Raw genomic sequence first — 14965 nt, forward strand, 5'->3', positions numbered from 1 at the left:
GAATTTAACAGTCTGGTCAGGTTGTCTAACAGTTGTTTACATTGATACTTCTAATATTTTACCTAATGGTGAGTACACAGTTGAACGAAGCGAATATCCGGGTCTGCGTGAAGATTCAACATAGATTCGGCAAAAATTTCTTCGTTCGCAGTGATCAAAATCAATTCGTGGGGCGTCCGGTTCTTCTCGGAAAGTTGCGGTCTCCAAAAATAATTTGACGATTTACATCGTTTAGTTCGGAAGACTGTATTCTTTTGTTTATAACCATACTTTTCGCAATGGCATGCGAAAATTAAATATCTTGTGAATCATTTTTCGACGGTGAGTGTAGTGTTCTTTTCCTAAAAAGCAATGTTTATTACTAAAATAATATGTTCCATTAGACGGAACTATTAGTTTTTAAAAGAGTATAAAATTATTGTATGGCCGGTAACATAATAAACGAAGTTATGATAAGGAAGAAAATACGAATAATATTGAAATTCAACTCGTTGTAAGTTTATGGTAAGAATATAACAGAGAACTCTGATGTTTATACGGCTTTAGTATTCTATTTAGAGATTCATGAAGAGATTTCAAACATTTACAATCCTGTAACGATTACAAAATGATTCAAAATGACCAGAAGATATATTCAGTCCCAAGAGAAAAGATTGTATATGTGTAAATTTCACTATGAGGTAGACATAATGAACCTTAAATTTAGAATATTACCTTTAATTGGTAGCACAAAATGTATAAATGGAGTCGTCAGGAAATTCGTCAGTTAATGATAGGGACAGAAATTATATAAACAGGTATGAATAGTATTTACTGCATGATGTATTTTGTATATATTTTATAACTATTTTGAAGGTGAAATATGTGTTAATTGGGTTTAAATTATTTTAGATACAATGGCTTAGTAGTATGAAAAAATAAAAGCTGATAAGTGCAAGCTCATCTGAATGGAAGAGCCACAGATCTTATAAGAGGATATTATGCTAGTATCTTTTCAAATTACAATTATAACAAAGTAAAAAATAAAATTACTAACAAGCACATTTGAGTCATATCTTGGAAAAAATTAAGGGGTAACGAAACTGGTGATATATCTCCTGTCTAAAGAATAACGTAGGTAAGTGACTCTTTTCTGTAAAACTACTGTGTTTAATCAGTTTGACTTTATATTTTAGGTCGAAGATATGGTTCTTTTTGGAAAGAAGCTAAACAGCAATTGTTGAGTATATATACTGCCTTCTGTTCGTCGCCAACCGCTAAAAGTCATTGTGGAGAACACTGGAACTAAACAAAGAGCATACGCACTATGACTTTGAACCAATTTTGAAACCTGTTCATCACGAATGTTCGACAAATTCAGTTCTGCTCATTCGCGTTTTCAATTTTCCCACGAAATTTGCCAAGAATGCCCAGGTCTGTGCCCACCACAACAGTCTGGTCAAGTTGTTTACGTTGATACTTGTAATGTTTTACCTAATATATCTGTCGTATAACAATCGACTACCAGAATTATTTACCTTCGTATTATTTTTATCGGATTTACATATTCCATTAATTAAACTCGCATGAGTTGCGCGTAAATACAGTTCCCCCCAACGCCGCCCTGTCCGTCCCCCTCCTAACCGCGACCATCGCGACCGACTTCTCTCTCTCACACCCGCCATCGTATGTCGGCATTCGTTACAGCGCGAAGCGGCCGGTGTGTGATCCGCGTTTGTTTTTCAACATCAACTGCCGTACCTCGTTTGTTTTGCTCGGGATAGTAACATTTTTTTTCTGAATCGTGTTAGTTATTATGATCGTATAGGTGAGACCCGGAGCGCGACATCGAACATGGGAAACAAGATGTGCAAGAAAAAATCGGACGTGGTGGACGGTGACTTGAGCAACGGTGCCGCGGGAAACACGAAGAAGTCGTGGAAGTTCGGTAACTTGATCAATAGGATCAATGTAAGTGTCTTGTTTATTTTCCTTTTTTGTGTCCGGCTCGGCCGTGTTGCGACTGTATGGGTTATATCGAGGTGATTTAGTGGAAATATCGTTAATATAACCTTGCGGTCAGTTGTTTGAGGGAAAAACAACAATGAAATCGGTTTTTTTATTCGATGTGCGAATTAGATAGAAAGTTTCACGCGTTATACTGCTCCACAAAATTGTTTATTTTTATATAAAATGGTGGCGTATTAAACCGTGTTTGACCAGAAAATATTTTTTTTCGAATTCTGAATCGAATTTTAATGTTTGTTTTTAATTCAGGCCTATAAATTAATTTTAAAGGATTTACAACAGGTGGTGTTACTATGTATTAAATCGCATCGGGTACATTTGTAACCATCTTCGTGTCATTTCGTCGAAGCATGGCAAATTTGTTCTTCACTGCGTTGAAAATGTCTAAATTTTTACCGAGTACGGGAAGTTTTACTTTTTGCTTCAATTTGAAGAAAAAGGCAGCTGAAGGTCTTCGAATGTCAACATGTGCATACTGATTTCGATATTTTAAAAGAGGTGGTTTTGACACAGAAGACAAAGAGCGTTCTAGATAGTCAAAACATTTTGGGAAGGCGATGATTTGATAATCCGTCTATGCAACCATCAATGAGGACCACTATCTACAACAACTGATGCATTTGAACAGAGCACTGCGCAAAAAAACGACCAGAAAGCGAGCAAACACACAACGATGATATTCTTCAGCAAGACAACGCTAGACCGCATGTTTCAAAAGATACTTGGGAATAATAAAACGGAAAGTGCTACCCCACCCGTCGTATTCTCCACGCCTTGCTCCTTCTGTTTACTTGTTTTTCCGAAATATGAGTCGCGATCTGTCTGAGCAACACTTCTGTTCTTATAAAAATAACAAAAAATAAGTCAATTCGTGGATAATCTGAAAATATTTATCGTTATTTCGAGATGCAATCCGTAAATTGCCTGAAAGGTGGGAAAAAGTAACAGCTATCGATGGGCAATAATTTAAATAAAATACTTTTACCGATTTTTAATAATACAGCTTCAAACTAATATCCTTTAAAACTAATTTATAGGTCTATCAATATATATAGATTCATGCGGCATCGATTCCATGAAGTACTAATCGAAAGGTGTTATTTCTGGTGAATATTGCGGGTGGAATAAAAGTTGCCATTTAAGCGGTTCATTGTCAGGTTTTGAAACATATAGTCGCGAACTTTTATATTGCAACATAACCTTTGGTTTCCTTTTTGCTTATGTTAATGCTTGATCGAAAATTAGCCACTGCAAAAATGCAACACGGCTTTTAAAAGCAATATTTACAGGTCGTCATTTTTATATATAACTAAATTTGTATTTATATGTTTACTTTATGGATTATGTTTTTGTTATGAATTATATCTTACATTAGATATGCCTAATACAATCTTACTTTAGAACAATTTCTCAGTTGTACATGCATCAAAATACGAGCACGACGAATGTGAGATAAAAGTGTGAAATAAATAGAAAGGGTTTAGAAGGCAAAAACTATTAATTTACGTTAAAAACTGTTTTATTCAAAGAAAGACGACTCAACTTGTTGAACGCCTATGCAAAACGAAACTGGGGATTTTTGTCTCTTAGAAAACAGATCAAACCCATATCGCTCATTCAACATTCAGGAAAGGATTCATTAAATCAGAGCGGTTATGTTACATTATGTAACACCTCTCTTTTATAGAAACCACCATAGGGATGTACGTGGTCATTATTCCGTCCGGACAGCTTATGGTTGTTCTAAAATTGTTGTTTCTACACAAATTTCCATGGTGTCCCTATATAGAATGATTGTCCAAGTTTTGGTGACTCCAGATTCCAATAGTTGACTGCTAAGAAACTGGGCTACTACAATCCGCTTTTGGTGGCCAACCAAGCTTTTGTCCAAATTCCAGTAAACTATGTTACTTCACAGCAGCTTTTAGTTGTCTTACATCCTGATCTAATGTTTTTCAAATCTTAAATGTTTTTTACTTGGAATAGTTTTTGAGCATCTTTTTTGATCTACCTTTTGTGTCCTTACAACTTCAGCTTTTGAATTGATAGCTTTGAAGAGATACTTTTGCCCGAGCTCCGCTCTTTTATTGATAAATAATTTTATTCTGGTTAAGTGAACACATTCAAAAGTGAACAGCCTTATGATAGCATCGGCATTTTACGGACTAAGCCAATTATAAAATGTAAAAGAGTCAAGGCACAAAGAGGCGACTTGTTAAACGGCAATACAAAACGATACTGAGGTTTTTTTTTATCTATTAAAAATAGTCAATGGCGGCGATAGTCAGAGCTTTAACGTTGCAATATATAAAATAAATACATCAGTGTGTATTTCCCAAATTAGACTACATAAGCTTAAGTTAAAGATTAGACACTTGTACACTATGCATGTTCATGTAGTTTGGTTCCCTTCAATCTTCTTATTCCCTGCGTATTGTCCAGTAACTATATAGTTTATGGGTTAGTGAAAATATAATGACGTGCGTGTATTGGTTATGTTCAAAATAAGTGTTACTATTAGATGTCGGAATTCATTTGTAGATTTTGGTAAATATAATAGAAAGTTTTTTAAAGTGAAATATGCATTTTTTATCGCCCATGACTAGGCTTCAACTTCTTCATTTTAGAACCCAAACCTCTTGAAGTATTCTTTCGAGATTTTAGTGGGAGTAAAATCTGACGTAACACATTCGCTTGGTTAATCTAGAATTGCTTAAAATTCGTCCAATTTCCTAGTTTGTCTTTTATTTCAAAACGTTTATTTGCCATCTAATTGTCGATCAGATTTTCAATTGTCCAAGAGGTTTTTGATGCTCTAATTGATGATTTTGATTCCTCCATTACAGTGCTCGACAGAACTGTTTTTATTTTTATTTTTTTTAAATAAAAATTGTTAAACTGTGCTTGACTTCAAAACATTTTTTTCGATGTGAATTGTAATTGTGAATTAAATTTTAACGATTTTTTTAAATTTTAATATTAAATACACAAACCATATATAAATAATGCTGCATGATGTAACAATCAAAAGGTATTATTTCTGGTGAACATTCGAGTGAGAACATTGTATGTTTCGAAGCATTTTGGTATATATTCCAATGTGTCATGAACTTTTATATTGCAATATAATCTTTCGTTTTCTTTTTATTTCTCATTCTAATGCTTGATCGAAAAGTATCATCTGCAAAAAAAAAACAACACAACTTTTAAAAAGCAATACTTACAGTTCCTAATTTTTATATATAACTAAATTTGTATTTATAAAACCTACTGTATGTACAAGTAATAAAGTTTACTTTATGGGTTATTTTTTATGAATTATATCTTATATTAGATATGCTTAATACAATCTTAATTTATTACAATTCTTCAGTTGTACTTACATCAATATGCAAAACTACCACAACTACAAAAATGTGAAATACTATGCAGTAAATGTGAAGAGGTTTATAACCCAAAAACTATTAATTTATCTTTGAGATAAGATCTTTGAGCACCTTTTTATCCAGCTTTTGTGACCTTACAGTTTTAGCTGCGATACTTTTGCCCGAATTCCATTTAACTACGCCAAGGAATGTGGAAAAATTGCCAACCCAACTTGAACCTGTCTTCTTTTCTTAATAGTCAAATTAATTCCGGTTAAGTGAAGGAATTCTTAATGAAGAAAAAAGCCTTATGATGTCCTCGGAATCCGACCGACTAAGCCAGTTATAAATTGTGAGAGGGCTTAGAACAGAAAAACTATTAATTTATTTTAAAAACTGTTTCATTCAAACAATGAAGAGTTGACTTAGAAATTTCTTGGAAAAAAAAAGATCATTCCCATCTCGCTAGTTCACCATTCAAGTAGTTTTAAAACAGATGGTCCTTGCACATGGTCGGGATAATCAGAGCCGTAACGTTGCATTATATAACACCTCTCTTCTAAAGAAACCACCACAGGGACGTACGTGGCTATTATTCCGTCTGGATAGCTTATGGTTGTAAAATTGTTTTTGATTATAAATTGTTCCTTAGTTTGCCAATTTGCCTTTAAAGATTTTCCAAATGGCAGTGTTTCTGCCAAAAATTTTCATGGTCAATGGAATTGTTGTCCAAGTTTTGGTGACTCTAGATACCGATGGTCTACAGCTAAGAAATCCACCTTTGGTGGCCGTTCACTCTGAACACTTCTGTCCAAATTCCAGTAAACTATGTTAAGGCAAGGTACATTGTCATGGTGAAGCAGCACTTTATTTTTCTTCAAATGCGGCCATTTTTCGGCGATTTCGTCCTTCAAATGATCCAATAAAGCTATGTAATAGACGCTGTTGATGGTCCTTTGTTCAAGGAAGTCAATGAAAATTACTCCATGCGCATCCCAAAATACAGACTCCATTACCTTGCCAGCCGACTGTTGCGTTCATCGGTTCATCGTGTGCAATCCATTTGGATGACTGTCGATTGAACTTCGGAGTGAAATGGTGGAGCCATGTTTCATCCATTGTCACATATCGATGCAAAAACTCGGGTTTATTATGCTTGATGATCTTCAAACACTGCTCCGAATCATCAACTCGTCGTTGTTTATGGTTAAAAGTGAGCTCGCGTGATGCCCACTTTGCACAGAGATTTCTCATACCCAAATATTCGTGAATGATATGATGTATACGTCCAGTTGATATCTTTAGAGTGTCTGCTATTTCATTTAATTTCAATTTACGGCCATTCAAAATCATTTTGTTGATGTTTTAAATGTTTTCTTCGGTAACAACCTCTTTTGGGCGTCCACTACATTCACCGTCTTTGGTGCTCATTTCACCACGTCTAAACTTAGCATACCAATCCTTGATGGTTGATTTTCCTGGGGTAGTATACAAAAACTCGACATCAAGCCAAGTTTTTGCTTCAACTGTATTTTTCCCTTCAAAAGTCAATATTTTATACACAGGGATGTACGTGGCTATTATTCCGTCAGGATAGCTTATGGTTGTAAAATTGTTTTTGATTATCAATTGTTCTTTCGTTTGCCAGTTTGCCTTTAAAGATTTTCGAAATGTTTCATTCAAACAATGAAGAGTCGACTTCATGGTCTATGGAATTGTTGTCCAAGTTTTGGTGACTCTAGATTCCAATGGTCTACAGCTAAGAAATCCACCTTTGGTCGCCGTTCACTCTGCACACTTCTGTCCAAATTCCAGTCAACTATGTTAATTCACAGCATCTTCAATCTGCTTTTGATCGCCGTACACCTTGAAATGTGTTTCATGTACCAGGAATCCACAGACTAGCTTCTTTTTCAAAGCTTGAATATTTCTTACTAATAATTGTTTGTGGCGAGTGAAAGGGTTTAGAACAGAAAAACTATTAATTTACTTTAAAAACGGTTTTATTCAAGAAACTTGTTGAATGGCGATACAAAACAACACTGAGGATTTTTCTATTCGAAAATAGAACAAACCCATCTCACTCTTCAGTTAGTCTTAAATGTATCAGTGTGTATTTCTCAAATTTAAATTAAATTAGACAACTTAAGACTGCTTAAGTTAAAAATTAAACATTTCTACACTATGAAAGTTCATGCGGTAGAACTAAACCAATTGAATCTTTTGATTTCCTGAGTGTTGACCAGTTTAATACGTTAGTGAAAAGGTAATAGCGATTCTTTGTTAGATTTAATATCAATTTTGTAGAACGATTTGCGTTTGCTTTCAGAATAGGCTTCAACTCCTTCATTTTAGGGCCCAAACCTCTTTTCAGAAGTTTTCTTTCATGATTTCACTGGGAGTAAATCTGACGCGACACATTTGCTAGTGCAAACTAGCGATTCTTCACGTTTACTACAAAACCAATTTCCTTGTCTGTCGTTTATTCCCGAGGTTTTATTTGCTATCGAATTGTTGATCAGATTTTCAATTGTCCAAGAAGTTTTTGATGTCCTAATTGATGCTTTTGATTCTTCTGTTACACTGCTCGATAAAAATGTTTTCTTGTTATTTTTTTAGAATGGTATTGTATTAAACTGTGTTTGACTCAAAACATTTTTTTTCGATATGAATTGTATTTACCAATTATATTTTAAGACTTTTTTAAATTAACTCATATAAAACATTTTTATAAAGAATACTGCCAAGTTATATGGTGCGGCATCAATAAATAATCGAAAGGTATTATGTCTCGTTAATATTGCGGGTGGAACAAAACTTGCCATTTAAGCTGTTCAGTGTAGGCTTCCACGAATTTTGCAACATATGGTGGAGAACTGTTATATTGTAAAATCACCTTTAGTTTTCTTCTACTTTTTTCAATGTCGTAATAGGTCGATTTTATTTTCAGACGTTCGATCAACACCTGTCAATTTTGTAAAAAATAACACGACTTTTAAAGTCAGTACTTACACTTTGTCGTTTTATATGTAAATACATTTATTTATATATAACCTATTTTAAGTATATAAAACATTTCTTAAAACAATCTAACATACTGAATAAACAAAACGTAGATCAAAAATAAATGATATAACAGCTACTTAGGAACACAATAAATAAATAATACTTATTTTTGGCGTGCGAGATCTTGATGATGATGTAGTCGAAATAGGTCCAACGAAAAAACCATTATTTATTTAATATTTTACACTTTGATAATTTAAAAAATATCGATATATCGGAGAAAAGAAATATCGATATATTTTTTTGCAACAAGTATAATAAATATCGATATTTTACAAAAAATAGATCGGTATTTTAAAAAAAAAATAAGAATAGTTAAATAATATATATGTTTTCTAAATATTTTAAAAAATAGACATTTTTGACAGAGCTTTAAAATTAAGTATTTAATTTATTTTTAAAAAATACCGAACTATATCAATATTTTTTCTGCATTCCTAATTTGGACGACAGTTCTGAAAACAAGATGAAAACGTACTTGAGTGTAATATAATGGTATTAGCCGTTAATATTACTGGCAGATAGAGTAACAGTGTTGTTAATTAATAGTATAAATTGTACTACCTAAATGGTACTGATAAATAATGGTATTGATGAAATAAATAATAGACCACAGCAATTATTTTTAATAACAATAGCTAACTAACCATGATGGGTCATAACTATATTAGACAATAGAAGCTAGTAACAATGACACACAATAATAATGGTAGACAATAGCGATAACTTATAGCAATGAAAAACGAGAAGTATGATGTGCACACGGTGCGAAGGGAAGGCTGACATGCGACGAACAGGCCTTCTATCCTAACACCTACAACAGTAGACGTGCAATGATATCAAAGAAAACGGGACACGTGGGATTCTTCCACTAAAGCTAGAAGGTCCTACTGGGATAATTAATAAATAAACCAAACTCTTGTAGTCGCTTCTCCTTCAATAGTGATAAACATGCAATACATACAAGGGAAAAGCCAAAGACAAGCCCGCTAGATATTCTTTCGTCATAATCAACAGGAACCATTTTCGGTAGCGTTTCTGTATACTTACAATTTTTAATTAATTACACTTTAGTATCATTTTATGACATATAAAATAGTATAAATAGGCAATGTAAATAGCATACATGTGGGAATTACTATTTGTGCATTGCCTTAAATGACATATAACAGGTCAATTGAAAAGTACCCGGCCTACCATAGTAAAACAATTTTTTTTTGGCAAAATTATTTTTTTTTATTCATATATAATTCCCTTCAAGGGTGATACACTGATTATAGCTACCCTCCAACTTTTCGATAGCATTTTTGTAGTATTATTTGTCCTTTGCTTCAAAATAGGCCTCCGTTTCGGCCATCACCTCATCATTCGACGAAAATTTCTTCTCAGCGAGCATTCTTTTGAGATTTGAGAACAGGAAACAGTCGCTGGGGGCCTGATCTAGAGAATACGGTGAGGAATACGGTGGTATAGGATGAAGAAGTAACTCGAATCCCAATTCGTGGATTTTTATTGACATGTGGCACGGTGCATTGTCTTGGTGAAGCAGCACTTTATTTTTCTTCATATGCGGCCGTTTTTCGGCGATTTCGTTCTTCAAATGGTCCAATAAAGCTATGTAATAGACGTTGTTGATGGTCATTCTTTGTTCAAGGGAGTCAATGAAAATTATTCCATGCGCATCCCAAAATACAAACTCCATTACCTTGCCAGCCGACTGTTGCGTTCATCGGTTCATCGTGTGCAGTCCACTTGGATGACTGTCAATTGGACTTCGAAGTGAAATAGTGGAGCCATGTTTCATCCATTGTCACATATAGATGCAAATACTGGGGTTTATTATACTTGATGTTCTTCAAACACTGCTCCGAATCATCAACTCGTCGTTGTTTTTGGTTAAAAGTGAGCTCGCGCGGCACTCACTTTGCACAGAAATTTCTCATACCCAAATATTCGTGAATTATATGATGTATACGTTCAGTTGATATCTTTAAAGTGTCTGCTATTTCATTTGATTTCAATTTACGGTCATTCAAAATCATTTTGTGGAGTTTTTTAATGCTTTCGTCAGTAACAACCTCTTTTGGACGTCCACTACGTTCACCGTCTTCGGTTCTCATTTCGCCACGTCTAAACTTAGCATACCAATCCTTGATAGTTGATTTTCCTGGGGTAGTATACAAAAACTCGACATCAAGCCAAGTTTTTGCTTCAACTGTATTTTTCCCTTCAAAAATCAATATTTTATCAACACGCGAAATTCCTTTTTATCCATTTTTTCACAATAAGAAAGTTGCTTCATTCACAAACTAATGATCCGACAGCTGTCAAATTTATACACGCATCTTTTGAGGGTTGGGGCTAACTAGAAAACTTATGGATTTAATTGTAGTAGCGCCATTTATGTGTCAGGTTGGGATCTTTTCAATTGACCTGTTACAAGGAAAAAGCCAAAGGCGAGCCCGCTAGATATTCTTTCATCATAATCAACAGGAACCATTTTCGGTGGCGTTTATGTATACTTACAATTATTAATTAATTATACTTTAGCATCATTTTATAATAGCTTATATATAAAATAGTATAAATAGGAAATGTAAATAGCATAAATGTTGGAATTACTATTTATACATTTCCTTAAATGGCATATATTTCTGTTTTTGTTTGACATAACTTTGTAATAATATAAGTTTGTAATGTTTTTGTCTAAGCGAATTTTTATACATTTCAAACAGTAGTTAGTGATAAATGTGTTTCGCCTTGATAGATGACCTCTTGCCACTTAAATTATTGTAATAACTAATTTTAAAATAAATAGTTAAAACATTGTAGAAATTCTGGAAATTTTGTTCGAAAAACTGAACCAAGTGATTTTCACAAGGCTCTTTTAAAGCCAGTTTTACAATTACCTCAAACTCTCAATATTTTCCGACTCACTAAAGATTTGTATTTTACTTTTATTTGTCTTTCCTGTTGACCAGGACTTGTCCTTTTCAAACTAGATCAATCCTCTGTTTCAATCGAATTGTTTATTGGCAGTACAGAGTTTAATTGATCATTTAGCTGGGTTTGGCTTTTCAAGTTTTTTTCTTTCACCGTTTTTTAGAAGATTAAATTTAGCCAATTCTGAATTGTTCTCTTTATCAGAGTATGTATCAGTATTTTAATGGAGTTTCCATTGTTTTCATGGTTATTATATACTGAATATCTCTTTTAATTATAAGATTTGTATTATTTCTTTTAGCTGTTATTAAGTACAAAGAAAAATATATAGGTGAAGATTTTCAGAAGGGGGTATTATCTATTTAGTAGTTATATTTGTAGTATCTATGATATTTATAATTTTAAGACCAAATTTAGTTTCTTTTATTCTAGACTGGAACGACTGAGGTTTAGTTTCTTATGCTTTACACTTTTGTTTTTAAATTTGGAACGTGAAATGTTTGAAGATTGCTGGAATTGTTACAGAAGGATGATTTTATTCAAATTTTTACATTAATGATTATTGTTGCTGCAATAACAAAAGAAGCACAACTACCCTTTTCTGCGTGATTGCCAGCTGCTATGGCCGCTCTCACTCCAGCCTCTTCTTACTTCATTCCTCAACCTTGGTTACTGTCGGGGTTTATCTTTTAATTCGCTGTAAAAACAAGTCATTAGTAAAATAATTCCTTTCCAATCCCGATTCCAATCACGTTCCTTGGCATCACTATGAGATTTAAAACCATTTATGAAGCTTTTCCAGGCTTCAAACATGATATTTTCCGCTCATTATTATCAAAAATTATGACTACCATTAAATTATTGCTGATCTTTCGTGTGTTATTGTTTTGGTATCCAGTGTTTTGTAAGGTTAAGTAAAGTAAGTCAAGTAAGGTACAACATAAAGTATACTGGAGGTATGCACTTGGAGAGAAATAAAATTCTCGGCAAAATAATATAAAAAAGACTGAACATAATGAATAGAATGTAAAGAAAAAACATAGTTCTGTAATATTCAATAATTAGGTATTGAAACAATTTTAAAATTTACACCCGATCATTCTTCAAGCAAACAGAAAACTGCATTGGTCAATAAATAAAATCTATAAATGGACGATGATCTGGAAAATGAAATTAAAGGAGTCGAAAACATTTCACAGTCGAAAACATTTCACATCAGATTTATAAAGGAAAAAATATTTGTTGAAAAAAGTTAAATATAGATATTCGCTTTTATTTAACGAAGCTTTTTTAGGGGAGGGTGGGGTAATTATGTCTTCTAATATTCAGTTCATAGACTCATTAATTTACGTTTTCTTGTAATTATATTGTAAGCTTTTTTCTGTGTTTTTTCCCATAAAATTACCGATTTTAAGCGACCAACATGTTTCAGCACTTTTTTTCTATGTTTAATTAACATTCCAAATACTTTTCCATCTATTCCTTTGATTTGAAGTCCCCGGTCTACCATAGTAAAACACTTTTTTTTTTGGCAAAATTAGTTTTTCTTATTCAACATAATTCCCTTTAAGGATGATACGCTGATTATAGCGACCCTCTAACTTTTCGATACCATTTTTGTAGTACGATTTTTCCTTTGCTTCAAAATAGGCCTTAGTTTCAGCGATCACCTCTTAATTCGACGAAAATTTCTTCCCAGCGAGCAATCTTTTGAGATCTGAGAACAGGAAATAGTCGCTGGGGGCCAGATCTAGAGAATAAGGTGGATGAGGAACCAATTCGAAACCCAATTCATGGATTTTTGCCATCATTTTCACTGACTTGTGACAGGGTGCATTGTCTTGGTGAAGCAGCACTTTCTTTTTCTTCAAATGCGGCTATTTTTCGGCCATTTCGTCCTTCAAAGAGTCCAATAACACTATGTTATTGTTGCTGTTGATGGTCCTTCCTTTTTCAAGGCAGCCAATGAGAATTGGAGTTCAGAGTGAAATGTAGCCATGTTTCATCCATTGTCACATATCGGCGCAAAAACTCCGGTTTATTACGCTTGATCATCTTCAACACTGCTCCGAATCATCAACTCGTCAAAAGTAAGCTCGCGGGGCTCCCCTTTGCACAGAGCTTTCTCATACTCAAATATTCGTAAATAATATGATATACACTTTCAGTTGATATCTTTAGAGTGTCCGCTATTCCATTCAATTTAAATTTACAGTCATTCAAAATCATTTTGTGGATTTTTTAATGTTTTCCTCGGCAACAACCTCTTTTTGGCATCCACTGCGTTCGATGCTCATTTCACCATGTCTGAACTTAGCATACCAGTCCTTGATTGATTTTCCTGGGGCAGTAACCGGAATCAAGCCAAGTTTTTGCTTCAACTATATTTTTTCCCTTCAAAAAGCAATATTTTGTCAAGAAAATATATTATCATAACTAATATATAATACTTTATCATTTATTGCTTTAAAAATAACAAGAATTATTTAACTACAACCATTGTAAATTGTATAGTAACTATGCAGGAATCATATTGGTTTGTCGAATACCGTGATAAGCCATCTAGGTATCAGATCTGAATGATCGACCTTGAAAGGTGTACAATTTTCCTAAAATGCATCGATTATTGTTATAAAAAATTATCATGGCTATAAAAAGACATCATTATAAAAAGCAATCCGACTACGTTAAATCGAAGATGCCCGATGAATGGTGTCGCCATATTGCTGAATCCAATTTACCATTCAGCTGTTACCATTTTAACTTTCAAAGAAAAAAATAGGGATCAATAATACTGTTACTCCAAAACCCACACCAAATAAACAGTCGTTCAGGTGCAATGGCTCTTTTACCAATACATGTGGGTTTGCGGAACTCGAAATCTGACAGAGGTCTGTTTGTTTATGTAATATCTACGATAAATGTTAATCGAGTGGAATAAATATATTCTATTCAAAGTTTTTTTAGTAATGCGTCATGGATATTTGTGACGTCTAAATTTTAGTTCAGTTTGGCTTTGACATACCAAAAAAATCTAATCTAAATAAAATAATTGAACAAAAATATTATGAAATATAATTTATTTTAACATTATAGTAAGTCTAAAAACTACAGTTAATTATACAGCCACAATAATTTATAAGTAAGAGTTAAAATCTCTTATCACTATTGCTTTCAAGAATTTTTCATACATCTCGGTCGCCATCTGGTTGTCAGATGTACGCTAAATTATACAAAATATTAGTTATAATTACTACAGGTTATAAACCGGCAAACATTATTTTAGCCCTTTGATTATTTTGATAATTTAAGTTGCTCCGTTATATATCATACTACTTTGTTTGAAAATGGCAAAACCAATAGATATTCGGGGTCACAAATTTACCTCGACTTTAATAGGTTATTTGGAAAAGGAACGAGATAATGGAGGTCCCCATTTTCTTGTAAATTATTTATAATTTTAAATAATATAAGCCCCTACAATTTTATTGAAAATGTTTTCAGCGGGTTGATGCCGGGCTAAATATTACTATGAGTACTGTGAATAACATCGCTTACAAAATGAAGAATAATAAGTTAGATTC

General features: G+C 33.3%; 1 protein-coding gene across 2 annotated transcripts in view; it reads left to right on the plus strand.

The window, feature by feature from the left end:
* Positions 1–14965, plus strand: part of LOC143203514 (uncharacterized) — an 87588-nt gene that overhangs the window by 14504 nt on the left and 58119 nt on the right. The window contains exon 1 of one of the 2 annotated variants that reach the window (XM_076415692.1): positions 1364–1950. The exons of the other annotated variant lie outside the window; for it this stretch is intronic. Within the exon in view, the coding sequence (XP_076271807.1) occupies positions 1834–1950 (117 nt within the window). The 5' untranslated portion in view covers positions 1364–1833. Of the gene's footprint in view, positions 1–1363; positions 1951–14965 lie in introns of those variants that run through there. 2 annotated transcript variants of the gene reach the window in all.

This window comes from Rhynchophorus ferrugineus, unplaced genomic scaffold, assembly GCF_030347505.1.
Source record: "Rhynchophorus ferrugineus isolate W39M unplaced genomic scaffold, kcgeb_rfMv2 rfM10, whole genome shotgun sequence".
Taxonomy (NCBI): Eukaryota; Metazoa; Arthropoda; class Insecta; order Coleoptera; family Curculionidae; genus Rhynchophorus; species Rhynchophorus ferrugineus.